The 14900-nt window shown below is 41.5% G+C and overlaps 1 protein-coding gene across 1 annotated transcript in view; it reads right to left on the reverse strand.

Moving 5' to 3' along the window:
- Nucleotides 1–14900, reverse strand: part of FOCAD (focadhesin) — a 76661-nt gene that overhangs the window by 47863 nt on the left and 13898 nt on the right. Inside the window, exons 6-8 of the mRNA XM_053465880.1 lie at nucleotides 11064–11165; nucleotides 5284–5488; nucleotides 1993–2199 (exon numbers count right to left, since the gene is read on the reverse strand). Coding sequence (XP_053321855.1) covers nucleotides 1993–2199; nucleotides 5284–5488; nucleotides 11064–11165 — 514 coding nt within the window. The remainder of the gene's footprint in view (nucleotides 1–1992; nucleotides 2200–5283; nucleotides 5489–11063; nucleotides 11166–14900) is intronic.

The following is a 14900-nucleotide window of genomic DNA, read 5'->3' on the forward strand; positions in this document are numbered from 1 at the left end:
TTCATTGTAGGTAATGAACTAGGATCATAAAATGTTTAACTTCTTAAATACTAGCCTCTAACTACAGCGTTGGGTGGATTAAGCTGCTTCCAACTAGATCTAAAATGATTTTCCAATTTTATAATAGAAATGAATAAATAGAGAAATACAGATATGTACGCGCTGAACATGTATGCTTGGTCTTCAAACGATAGCTATGGAGTTATGGCAGAGTAGAACATGCGCATCATCTCAAACCATGTCTCTGAAAAAATAGCATGGATTGCAGAACACTTCCAGCTGGGTCTCACCTGGAAAAATCTAAAAACTATCCTCAAAAGTGGTTTTTGAAAACGTGGTCGGCAAAAGCGAACCTCTCATTAAAATATAGACGTTTATAATAATAATAGATAACTGGATACACCTTGGTAAAGGTGGAAGAATTTAAGAGCTCAAACAACTGTCAAAATCCTGACATGTACACTGGCTCTAGGAAGCTTGAAAGTTTGATATGATGGTGGTCCAGCATGTTAGTCACAGTGAACTGGCAACCCTAGGTAAGGAGCAGGCAAGAAACAGACCTTTTCATGTCAGGGATGGTCAAACAGTAACATTTCCCATGATCCGTGCTGACATTCATTATCCTTGAACTTTATGTCAGTAGGCCTCATCCTATAACTTATACACAGAGTCCAAGCATTAGGACTATTCTAAATCCCTCATTGTGCTGCAGACAAAATGACTTATGGGGTCAGTAAAATGTAGTAGAAACACATCAATGACAATTTATGGTTTGTGTCTGTATGTCTGAAAGGCTCTTTCCGCTTGTTGTTAAAGCGCCATCTTTTCAGTGTACATTAAAAAAAACACAAAAAGGAGCCGAGTGGCCGTATTTGTTTATGAAAAACAAACCGAAAGTGTCTTGAGTCAAAGCAAAAGTTTTCTAATACTCATTCATTTGGTCAGGTAATCTTAGCTTTCACACACATCGGTGCTACTACGCATTTCAGTGAGCAAGGCCATATACTATTCACTCAAGTGTACTGCTAGTAATGTAACGTAAAAATATGTTTTCTTAAACGTTTTATTGAGGCTCTTGTGGGCCCACCACATATACGGTTCTCCTGAAACACCCTAAGCCCTCTGCAAGCTATAATCTGAATCGAGGCCCTTGCAAGAATTGAAAAGATATTCAACCTCATGTGGGCTTTGCCAGATCTGTATTATGCATGTTTTCCTGTATATGTACCAGATATGTATTTTGGGGACGTTGTTTCTTTTTCGGCCAAATGTTGTTTACCTTGGGAATTCCTTTGCCTTGATCCCCTCCCCCTCTGGCCTCCTACAGCTATAGCCCTCCACCTTTTTCTAACCCAAAACTATCTTCTCTTATTCACCTCTCTCATGTCTCTCTCGTAGCTTTCCTGAAACACCCCAAGCCCTCTGCAAACCACCCTCTGTTCATTTTATTTATACATCCTCGTCCGCATCCTGAAATTATTTACCTCCGATTACTGCTATAGGAGAGACAGTAGGCCCTCTTTTCACCTCTCCTTTTGTTTCAATTACCCATAATACTCCCTTAGATTGCAAACTAACTAACGGGACCCTCATAACCCCACCATTCCTGCCAGGAACTCTGTGTAAAAGTACCATAAGGCTAAATGGCGGCTTACGGGCAGGGTACTCAACTCCTGATGTGGCTGCATGTATTAATGTATATTTGTTATGTATGTGTACAGCGCAAAAGTCCCCCCCTTCTCTACACATGGAGCGCAGCAATTGCTTGAAAGGTACTCGTCAGTAGCCAGAGAGGTACTAGTAACACAGGAGTTACATGTGAGTTGTCCCATCATTCTGTAAGGCCAAGGGTGATCAAAATCAAGAGCACCAATTGTGTTATCATCGTAGCAGTGGGAAGCCATGACTGATGTCACATACACACACACGCTACGCCAAGTGATATATCTATAGTTCTGGCTTGTAGGAAACAATGCATTACTGCGCACATACCTCTCCCAGAAGATCTGCGTTCTGCTGCAGGATTTTTATCAGCGCTGAGCAGTCTCCTGTCAGCTTTAAGCTGACTTCACAGGCGCATAAGACTTGCAGAGACAGAAGGGAAAGCTCGTCTCTCCAGAAATCCAAGTGCTGCTGAAGACACGTGCACAAATCTTCCAGAAACATGGACAGTTCTGTGACGTGAGTCCAGTTTGTAACCTGCATCAACAAGATGAGAGGAAACCATACAATTTTAATGACCAGTTTTTTATTTGGGGGGGCATATTGTGAGGGCCCAATATTTAGCACAGGTAATAAAATAATATACGTAAAACTAAAGAACGACCACAAATTTGTTTTGGGTAAAAAAAAAAATACACATTATAGCTTTCTGAGTAGTATCAGCGATGGTTTCATAGAAGTTATTTAATAGGGAGAATGGTGTATACTTGTCCTTTATGATGTAAGCTGCTTTGTATTAATTATTTTACTCCATATTTGCATAAAAATGACAAGTCGGTGACGGCTGTATTGTATTATGGTGGAGGGGTTTGCAGAATGTATAATCAGAGACCTAAACACTAGAACGTCCCTTAAGCCACATATTACAATGTGCTCTTAATTACAGAAAAAAACTTTTGAATATACATAAGAACGTTTTCCCCTGCTTCAGGCACCCAAAACTAGCGCCAACAAGGGGGGTAGCACACTGGAGCTCTGGAGTGGCAGAATTTTAACAAGGTATGTGTTTTTTTTCAAATATAAAGAATACCTACTAAAACCCTTTCAATCAACTTTTTTGTTAATCACCTAGGTACTCATTTGTGCATTTGTTGGGAAAAGCTGGTGATGCGCATGTTTGTACAGAATGGGGAAGATTCCAGCTGAAAAAGTTTCAGTGTCCCCATAAATAGCTTTATCCTTTTAAGCATTCAAGGATAGGGGCAAGCATGTTACTTAACGAAACAGGGCAATGTAACAGAGCAGACCTAAACATCTGCCACAGCTTTCATCATGGGGCATCCATACCTCTGTGGGTAATTCAAAATGGAAATATCAACAAGATTTCAGATTTTTTTGTACTTCACATACATTTTGCAGATTCTCCGTAACCGGGTTGGAAAAAGACAGAAACACACCAAACAAACCAAAGAAAAATAAATGCCATCTGGGACCTGGCCGGAACATGACAAGGTCAGACGAATGTTATTAGACCACCAGGGTAGAGAATGAACTCTTTGAGTATATTTCCTAAAAAAACTACCCCCCGACGTTTCATTAAAGGTCTAGAATTTCTTCTTAACGATCACTCTCTCTATGCCTTATACCCTTTTGGTTAACGTGTTTATGAAGCTCTGTATCAAAGAAGAAATTGCATAGTAACGTGTAGAGAAGCCTCTAAAACGTCCAATGGTGGAACTGATGGATTCCATCACATTATTTTGGGAGTCATTTAGACATTTCAACAGAGAAAACACATGCAGCACAACATCCTCTTCAAACTTTCTTTTTAAATTGCTGCTCTGGCTCAAGATAAGACCATATTCATATAGAACATTTCTGAGTCAGATAAAATGGTAACTGGAGCAGTCACTGGAGTAACTGGCAACCAGCGGGACAATACTGCTGATTATAAAACCGAGTGGGGAAAGAAAAATTCACAAATAAGTAACGGTTTTCAGCATCTAATTTCAGGAGCAGATATGGTATGTGGGGAGGGGGGAGGAGGTCTCCAGCACCTGTTAGGGAGAGAAAGCCATTTAGCTGCCTTATCCTGGCAGATGTGAAGTGTCAGAGTAACTGCAAACAGACGTCATCAGGCTGTAATGATTTCTGTCACCAAGTGCACGGACCTTCATTGCTTTGGCTTCTCACTTTCCAGGGCTTCCAATTTGGCTTGCACAGTTTTTAAAAGCATTTTCCCCCGAATGCAGGTCTCTACTGGGAGGCAACAGAGATGGAAGATCTATCCAACAATCTGCAGTGAGCCAGAGCAGTCACAAAAAAAGATTTGATGGGAAACTTGGAAAAGTTGCAGTTGATTGACTATGAAAACACGTGCCGATACGGCACAGCGAGCGAAGCAGCTAATAGAACGGTGTTATGATGCACTTACGCACCCAGCGTCCTTTGCCAAAAAAAAATACTGTCTGTCCGCTACAAAAGTAGAAAGACTAAGTATCAAAACCCAGCTTAAACTGGCACAGATAACTCACACTTCTATTGTATTAGAGACACCTATTTCCTAAGACTGGAGTCAAAACTGTACCATGCCATCGCCAGCCACAAGTAATCATTTAGAAAGGTCCTGATATGAAAACAAGTATTTGCCTTCTTTAAATGAGCAAGTGATTATGATCTAATTACAACAAATACCTGTCATTCCCCCCCCCCACAACCTACATTTCTTTATCCAGAAGTCTTAATTAACCTGTGTGACAGTGTTCAAATAACCAACATACGTAGGAGGCAAAGGTTGCCAGAAACCATAAACATGTAAATTTAAAACATATATGAACACACGCTGCAACCCAGAAGAACAACTAGTAGTGGGAATGCCGGATCTCCATTTCTAAATTGGATGCTTCTGCAGAGGACCAGCTGCACGGATGAGAAATCTGGGATCCGACACCATTTCTCCCAGTCTAGTTCTATACACTAAATCTTACCCAGCAAGAGGGCACAAGAGAAACAAATCAGTATCCAATTCTAAAAAGACTGCCATACGTGCATTTCCAATTAGATTCTCTGTGATTATTCATTCTTAAAGCACTGAGGTATAGTTCATTTAACTGAAATACGCAGCACTAAATGTATGTGAGATAAGGAACTCGCACAGGTTTACTCGAGTAATAATTCAGCACTAGATATTACTTTCAGTCATCAGAAAAGAAAACGTTAATGGTCCATCTCTTCATCTGCATGGAATCAAGGGAACATTGGGAGGTTATACATAAGTAGTCATTCTGGAGCAAATTTAAAAAAGAAATCTTTTCACCTTAACAACCAATGTAGTATTCATGCTGACTGCACCATTCTATTGGTTACCATGGCATTTAGACTACTTTTACCGGATTCATTTTTTAAAAATTCTGCATAAAAAGCCATATAATTCTGCACTGTATGGAAAACATGCCCCAGATTCTGTCACTTACACTGTGCTGCAAAGACTTGTGATAGAGTCGGCCTTGGAAAAAGGGTCATTATGTTCATCAGTGAATAGAAACCTTAAACCACCATGATAACAAAAGAAGTGCAGGGCTATTAGATGCTGCCATAAAGATGGGAGGATGCCATTCTTACCTGAAGATAGCTTGTTAGGTCAAGGAAAAGACGAAGGACTTGCTCATCAGGTGCTGAGGGTCTGTCGGCATGTCGTTGTCCGCAATACTGAAGCAAGGCTTTTCTGAGGCCCATTCGAAAGGCGGAATATTCCTTCAGCTGTGACGGCTCACAATACAGGTACCTCAGAAAAGGAACTAATAAACCCACGCTGGACGTCTGGTCCCTGTATTACAGAACACAACATTCAGTCTTCTGTACAAAAATCTCATACGTGAGAACTTCTACATGTATACGCTTAAAAGAAAACATCCACACTGCAACATCACTCGACTCCGGGTCCGGACCAGAAGCAACCCCCAGTGTCCCAGCAGAGCATCCATACACAAACACAAGATGTAGGTTGATCTTCTTACAGAAGGAAACATGCAGAGAAACTGGGTTATTGTTCCATGCCTTGATTAGTACGACATGTGCAAAGCAGATATCCACAAAGAGAGACAAAGACCCAAAAATTGGGTGGTGAAACGCCAGACGCGTGTCACACTCCACAGCTCTGCACATGTAAGAAGATCAACCTACCGCCTGTGTTTGTTTGGGAACTTCCCTGTGGCAGGCAGTCCAGAATACCCCATCTCATGGGGGTGTGGCTGCAGTAAGGGGGTGTGACCATCCTAGTTACACTTAAGCAGGGGCGGGAAGTAGGGAGGAATGGGCGTGGCCAGATTGAAGACATCCCCAGGGAAGCAGCTCTTCAGAGGAGTGAAACCCATCAAGTTTCCAGGTATGCCCGCTGAGAATTATAAAATGTAAATAAAATTATTTACACTTCATTTTGTTGTTATATGTTATATATTGTTCTGCAGCACACAACTTAATGTTTTCCCGGTACTTAGCAATACACGTTTAAAGGAAGCAGTCATGGGTAACTCAATAAAACCAATTATCTAACAAGACAAACTAAATAGAGGCTTTCACACGTAATTAACCTACACAAAAGCAAATAAAGAGCCACTGCTGGTTACGCCACATTCAGCAATTTGAGATCTATTTACTAAAATAGGCAATTGCAAGAGAGATGCACAACTCCGGGGATCACTATACATTATCACGGGCAACTAATGAGCTACTTCTGCAAGGAAAGGTATAATACATAGCAACATCAGCAAGGAGAGTTTTACATTACACAACTAATTAAGCCCTTATTACAAGAGAAGCTCACTGAGGTTTTCCCTTAATAATACACAGCACTATCACATACTTAAAAACGCTCAGCTCTCCGGCAAACACCTCCTTCAGTAAATAGACCCCATAGCATAGTATATTGTCCAATAGGGAATGCAAAAAGGAAATATTTCTCCATATGACATTCCTATTTAAGATATTGGAGAATAGATTCTTATTTCTATATACAAGTCAGACAGCTCACATTATAGTTTAGGTGTGTTCTCTTAATACTTCTTCTGAAACCTGCTGATTTTTTTATTTTTTTTTATCTGCTACCAAACACCCCCCCCCCAAAAAATGGATTCTATAGCAAATAGATTATATAGAATCAGAGGTTCCTCTGCTTTCCTTTCCAGTGTATAATATATTTATTTCAGCAGAAGAACATGTATGTATACAAGATGTGGTTTTAGGAGATAAAATTTAGTTATTTTATACATATCTAAATTATGTTCAAATGCTTGAGAATGACAAACACAAAGAAAAAAACTAGAGTGATCTGTAAATTCAACGTGTCTCGTAACTAGAATTACCGTAAAACATTTGTAGCCGGAAGAGCAAGATAATTTAGTAGTAAATGACGTTGCCGAGACCCTGCACATTATTTTCAGCTTTAGAATTGAACATGTCGTGATGAGGGAGGTATGTTGCCAAGACAGATTTTTAGTACGCGTGCGATTTGCGCAGTTGATTTTGGCAGAATCTCAGAATAATACCACGGCCCTCTAGGAAGCCCCATCTTGATACCTCCCGGGTGTGTGCATTATGCCGCCTATCACTATAAAGCTGCAGACCGGAAGGCTCGTCAGGTCTAAAACATACCGAAACCAATCCCGCAGGGTGGTCTGAAATCCATCTTTTTATTCAGATGGTTCATTTAAACCCCTTCACAACTCTTGGCTATTATATGCTGCACCATCATGTCTGTTTCACGTCCTGATTTGCATGTTAATCCAATTAGATTTGCCGATATCATTGTGTTAAAATGTATCAATAATCTGGATTCTTCACTATGAACCTCCTAAACCAAAGTCTTGGTTTGTTGCTAGTGTGATCATGTTTTAACGTATTCTGAATAGGATTCGGATTTGGGATTATTACACTGACCGCAAGAAATAAAAGCCCAAGTCATAGGTGGTTTTAATTGACTTTGTTATGCTGAAAGCTATGATGTGACAGTTCCCCTTTATGTTGGCATCCACCCAAAATAAATGGTATCATTGGCAAATTCTAACAAAACAGTCCGTAAAGAATGTATACACGGGTATCCATTGCGGCTTGTTCATTAAATATTTCATTCCTTGTTTGACAGGAGACTCCGAATTTAGATTATATAAAAAGGATTCAAGAAAATCCCCGGAGGATCTTAAAACAAGTAGCCCCAACTTCTTTAAAGTTACTCGTTATTGTTTCCTAAGCTACTAGAGTCCTCTGTTAAATCAACCACGAAAGGTTAAACGCATGTTGATCCTGCCATAATGTGATCCTGGGAGATTTGTAAGGGTTTTTTTTTATGATGATGGATTGCACAGCGGAGAGCTTTACTATAAGGAGGGTACGGGGCTCAGTGCTAATTAATGAAACATCTATGTCAGTAATTACAGTTTCCTAGAATATCCGACCAGTGTGGTTTGCAGTAGCGAATGTGCTGCTAGGTGACGGCTATTAAATGGATTTCTATGCTTGGGAGGAAATTACAAGCAAAAATAAATACATTCGTTTTAATGACTTTCTACAAAAATATGAGGAACGCTTAATGCTCAGAACCCGTCAGAAGCAGCAAGACTAGAGGGAACTATTTGGGAGTGAGAGATTGTGGGTAAGAAAAATTAGAGATATATAACTGAGAATATATAGACTGAGAATGTGAAACTGGGTGTAAAGAGACAGACAATCAGAGGCAGAGGGGCAAAAAGACAGAGAAAGGCTGGGGGCAGAAATATATAATGGCAAGGCTGGGGAAAGCAGAGAGGAAGACAGAGAAGAGAGCTTGTCGGGGCAGAAAGAAAGTGACAGAATGAGAGGCTAGGAGACAAAGAAAGATAGCGACAGACAATGAGAGGCTGGGGCAGGCAGAAAGAGACCATATGAGACACAGAAGAAAATGTGAGGGGGCATAAAGAGACATGAGGAGCTTGGAGATATAGAAAACAGAAATGTTGTTACCCCAACCATTAATTGTACCCCAGGGGAGTCATCATTCATCATTAAGGGCCACAGACAATATTACTTTTTAAAACACATTAACTACAGAGAAACTGCTAGACACTGTAAGTGAATGAGAAATAGTTTCCATCCTGAAGCTGGCATATAGGGCTGAAACAACTAATCGATAAAATCGATAATAATCGATAATGAAAATCGTTGTCAACGAATTTCATCATCGATTAATCGGATCGATTTTTATCGATTATAAAAAGAGGTTTTTTTCAGAGCAAATGCTCTGAAAAACTCCTCTCCTTATATAATCCGACCTCAAACAGAGATCGGATTATAACACCGGAATCCAGATCCCCCGCAACGCTGCAGGAGACCTGGATTCCCCTCACTGTCGGCCGGTCTCTCACTTCCGTCTCTCTCTCTCCCCCTCCCATCTGCCTCCTCCCCCCTCCCATACATCACTCTGCCTCTCTACCCGGCACCGTTACTGACAGGCACCTTTCCTGCAGCTTCATAGAAGCCTCAGTGTAAGTGAAGGTGAGTAACGGAGTCTGTCTGTGCGATGCAGACCCCCACCGGCTGACAGAGAATCATCCTCTCTGATAGCCGGTGGGGGTCTGCATCGCACAGACAGACTCCGTTACTGCCCTTCACTTACACTGTGGCTTCTATGAAGCTGCAATGAAAGTGCCTTCAGTAACGGAGCCGGGTAGAGAGGCAGAGCGGTGTATGGGAGGGGGAGGAGTCAGAGGGGTGTATGGGAGCCACCCTCCAATACACCACTCTGGCTCCTCCCCCTCTCATACGCCACTCTGCCTCTCTACCCGGCTCCCTGGTGTCTTGTCAGAAACGGAGGTTCACAGGAGGCAGAGTGGAGTATGGGAGGGGGGAGGAGGCAAAGTGATGTATGGGAGGGGGAGGAGCCAACGTGATGTATGGGAGGAGGCAGAGTGGAGTATGGGAGGAGCCAGAGTGGAGTATGGGAGGGGGAGGAGCCAGAATGGTGCATGGGAGGAGGCAGAGTGGAGTATGGGAGGGGGAGGAGCCAAAGTGATGTATGGGAGGGGAGGAGGCAGAGTGGTATATGGGAGGGGGAGGAGGCAAAGTGATGTATGGGAGGGGAGGAGCCAAAGTGATGTATGGGCGGGGGAGGAGGCAGAGTGGTGTATGGGAGGGGGGAGGAGGCAGAGTGGAGTATGAGAGGGGGAGGAGCCAGAGTGGTGTTTGGGAGGGGGAGGAGACAGAGTGGTGTATGGGAGGGGAGGAGCCAGAGTGGTGTATGGGAGGGGGAGGTGCTAGAGTGGTGTATGGGTGAGTTATAGTGGTGTATGGGGGGTATTAATTTTTAGGGCATATAGGGGGTATAAGGCATATGGATATTAGGCATATCAGGGGGGCATAAACATATCTGGGGGTAAAAGGTATATCAGGGGGCTCAGTGGCATATAGGGGGTATAAGACATCGATATTAGGCATATCAGGGGGGCATAAAACAAATCTGGGGGTAAAAGGTATATCAGGGGGCTCAGTTGCATATCACTGGCATATAAGGAGTATAAGGCATATCAGGGGCACAGTGGCATATCAGGGGGCACAGTGGAATCTGGCATATAAGAGGTATAAGGCATATGTGGGGGCAGAGTGGCAAGCTGGGGGTCAGATGTGCATAACTGGGGGCAGTTTGGTAAATAAAAAAATTTAAACAAGGCTTTTTTCTCAGTTTTTATTAAATATGAAAATAGTTAACATATGAATTAATATTTACTAATAACTTTGTATTAAAACCTAGTTTGAGAAACACTGTGTTTGGGTTCTTGTAGCTTTTATTATGATGTCAGTAAAATAAGAAGGTGAATAGAGAGAGGCCATTGCAATAAAGAGATGAAAGTGTAACTTGTACATTTTTTATTGCAATTTTTCTTCAATTTAAAATAATGTATTGTTTTATCCGATTAATCGATTAATCGACAAAATAATCGGCCAACTAATCGATTATTAAAATAATCGTTAGTTGCAGCCCTACTGGCATATAATAAATAATGATCCAAAACCAGATTAAAATCTTTTTGTTCTGTATGTTCTGTGAAAAGTGTCTGCATGTCCTGTGAAATTGTTGGAAAAGGTGCCTGATGCTATTTTCTATACGCTTCCACCTTCTTGCCTTTACAACCCCTTGCAATTTTAGGGAAGACGAGGGGGGGGGAACTAATCAAATCATGTCTCATTATTAAAATGCCTAAAATTATATTTCAACAACATTTCAACCTATTATAGTTATGTGATAACAAATATATTGTGTTTCCGATTTTTCCCATGCTAATGTAGCTTTAATAACTGTCAGCTGTGTCATTCTGCTGGCTGCATGCGTTCACATTTTATTGAAAGAAGGGATGAGCTCTGCTTCATGCGATTACCGTTCTGGACGCTGTAGAGACAGAGTAGACATCTGCTGCAGGAGCGCCGGCCAGCAGTCCGGACTGTTTTCTAACATGCTGATAAATGGATGAGGAGGATTCCTGGAAAGACAGCAAAGTATGTCAGTATTAGCCAAGCAAAACCACAGCCATGATTCAGCGGTTACAATGAGCTAAATGGTTTTTTCACCAAGCAGAAGTAAAACAGTAAAATTACATATCACAAAGGGATTCTGGCGCCAAGAACGAAAAAGGTGTCACTATGGCAAACAATGGATGGTCAGGCATAATAATATGTTTAACCCCTTAAAGACAGAGCTGTTCTTTTTTTGTACCCTTCATGACAATGGCTGTTTTAACATTTCTGCGGTGCTCAAGTTCATCTGTAATTTTCTTCTCTCATTTATGTACCCACACAAAATATATTGTGTTTTTTCCACGGCATGAGGGCTTTCTTTAGATACCATTAAACTGATCTAATTTCCTTTGAAAAAAATATAAATATGGTAAAATAAAGGGGGGGAAAACCTTTTCTGACTTTTATTTCAAAAATCTTTTACATATGTCCAATGTTTTGTGTTTTTTACAGGGCAATAAGTACAAGTAGCATATTCTGGCCACACTGCCCCCATGTCCTATTTGGGACATCTTTAAAGCTGGTTAGTTCAATTTACAGCCCATCACATCATATATGTTTGAAAATTAGACAACCCAGGGTATTTCAAATGCTTGTATTTTAACTCTTTCCATACACTAAAACTACCAGCTGTTGTCCAAGTTGTGATAGAATTTCGTTCTGTGTCCATTCAATATGTGTCCAGCAACATCTCCCGAGTACAGTGATACCCCCCACGCATGGGTTTGTAAGGTTTCTGGGGGTTAAAAGGCCAAATTTGGGAAGTGTGCATTTTTCAACTTGGAATTTTGGGACGGCTTTGAACCCGGCCAATTCACTTTACCCCATCAAACCATATATTTTTGAAAACTAGACACCCCACGGTATTAATTATGTTGGTATTTAAAATCGTTCCATGCACTAATTTTACTACCAGCCGTTGCCAAATTTTGTGGTAGTATTTGGATCTTTCAAATGCCAGTATTTCTAGTATTTTAACTATTTCCATGCCAGGATTTTTGTAAAGATATAAACACTAATTTTAGGCGTTGCTCATAAAAATAAACACAAAGCACACAAAAACACTGAGCATCAGAATGGGGAAGAAAGGGGATTTAAGTGACATTGAACGTGGCATGGTTGTTGGCAGTAGACAAGCTGGTCTGAGTATTTCAGAAACTGCTGATCTACAGGGATTTTCATGCACAACCATCTCTAGGGTTTACAGAGAAGTGTCTGAAAAAGAGAAAATATCCAGTCCATTGTATGGACGAAAATGCCTTGCTGAGGTCAGAGGAGAATGGGCAGACTGGTTCGAGATGACAGAAAGGCAACAGTAACTCAAATAACCACTTGTTACAACCAACATATGCAGAATACCATCTCTGAATGCACAATATGTCGAACCTCGAAGCAGATGGGCTACAGCAGCAGAAGACCACACACCGGGTGACACTCCTGTCAGCTAAGAACAGGAAACTGAGGCTACAATTCGCACAGGTTAACCAAAATTGGATAATGGAAGACTGGAAGAAAGTTGCCCGGTCTGATGAGTCTCAATTCCTGCTGCAACATTCAGATGAGAGGGTCAGGCTTACAATTTTACTTATCAAGTTGTAAGTTGGGGTCCATTGATTCGCATGTTTGAATGTAGTACCTGTATTCAATATTTCTCAGGAGGCAAAATATCTCGCTATGGTGCTTGTGACCGCCCTGGGGTGGGTTTCTGGTGTCGCTGAATGCCTCAATATCAAGGCATTTCAGCAACACCGTTTAAGCTTAGAAGGCCCTCATTGATTGCCTCCTAACTTCTTCTAAAGCAGGCAGCCGGCACTCTGGGGAGTGATCAGACAGGGGCCCCTGCTGCAGATTTCAGTGTTGTTGAAACGTTCTAACATCTAAAATGTTTCATTAAGAGTCTTTTTCCTGGGAACGGGTAATTGTTATGTGTCACAAGAGCAGGCACTGATATGCTGTTGCCATAGAAACTGAAAAAAAGTGTGTGTTTTTATGACATTAAGTCTTCAGAGGAACGAATAAATAGAAATCTGCTAAATATGTTTTGCTTAACATACCAGAGACTGCAATTAATTTGTCCAAATAGAGCAACATCCTTAAAGGTAATATAATAGTAAATTTTCATTTTTGGAAATAGACTCATGTTAAAATATTCATTCACTTCGTCATGTACAGTAGTCTCATGCTTCTGGCATTAATAATCTATGAGGCGAAATTTACAGGCCTCATTTTAACAATTTCTATAGAGCAGCTTTCTTATTCTGACTGAGTAATAAATTGTCAGATGCAGTTCAGTCTAAGGGTCCGTGTGTGTCAGGAAGTACAAAGAGGGTTCCGAAAACCCACTCAGACTCAACCAGCGATATTATCTGCCAGCACCAAGCATGAGGTAGAAGAAACGTATCTTGTCCTTTCATACATGGGTACGTTATATTAACCAATTTTAGGGCTGCAACAACTAATCGATAAAATCGATAATAATCGATAATGAAATTCGTTGGCAACGAATTTCATTATCGATTAGTTGAATCGATTATTATCGATTATAAAATGAGGGTTTTTTCAGAGCAAACGCTCTGAAAAATCCCCCTCATTATATAATCCGTTTAGTCTGACTCACCGTCTCACAGCAGCAGCTCCTACTTACTCCCCCTCCCTGTAATCACTGTGACAACTGGCCCCGCCCCTTCCTTCTCCAGGCCAGAACCACATGGCTGTGACACTCATCTAACTGTAAGTATATGTATATATATATATATGTATATATATATATATGTATATAATGTGTATATATATATATATATATATATAATATGTGTATGTGTGTATATATATATATATGTGTGTATATGTGTATGTAATATATATATATATTTGGGCTACTGAAAGTTAGGGGAGGTGGGGGTTAATTTAGGGGCAGTTATGGTTAGTGGGTTGTTTAGGGTTAATTTAGGGGCAGTTATGTTAATAGGGTGTTTAGGGTTAATTTAGGGGCAGTTATGTTAATAGGGTGTTTAGGGTTAATTTAGGAGCAGCTGTGGTTAATGGGGTGTTTGGGGTTAATTTGAGGCAGTTGTGGTTAATGGTGTGTTTAGGGTTAATTTAGGGGATGCTGTGGTTGATGGGGTCTTTAGGGTTAATTTAGGGGATGCTGTGGTTAAGGGGGTGTTAAGGGTTAATTTAGGGGCAGTTATGGTTAATGGGGAGTTTAGGGTTAATTTAGGGGAATCTAAATCCTGGGGGCAGTGAAGTGACATATCTGAGGGTATAAGGCATATACATTATATAAGGCATATGTGGGGAGGGCAGTGTGGCATGTCTGGGGAGGACGGAGTGGTGTATCAGGGTGTATAAGGCATATCTGGGGGTAGAGAAGTGGCATGTCTGGGAGGCAGGGTGGCATGTCTGGGGAGGATGGAGTGGGGTATCAGGGGATATAAGGCGTATCAGGCACAGTGGCAGATGTGGGAGGCAGCGTGGAGTGGCAGATGTGGGAGGCAGCGTGGAGTGGCAGATGCGGGAGGCAGCGTGGCATATGTGGGAGGCATTGTGGAGTGGCAGATGTGGGAGGCAGCATGGCGTGGCATATGTGGGGAGGGCAGAGTGGCATGTCTGGGGAGGATGGAGTGGTGTTTCAGGGGGTATAAGGCGTATCAGGCACAGTGGCATGTGGGGGGTAGAGTGGAGTGGCAGATGTGGGAGGC

This window comes from Spea bombifrons, chromosome 1, assembly GCF_027358695.1.
Source record: "Spea bombifrons isolate aSpeBom1 chromosome 1, aSpeBom1.2.pri, whole genome shotgun sequence".
NCBI lineage: Eukaryota > Metazoa > Chordata > Amphibia > Anura > Pelobatidae > Spea > Spea bombifrons.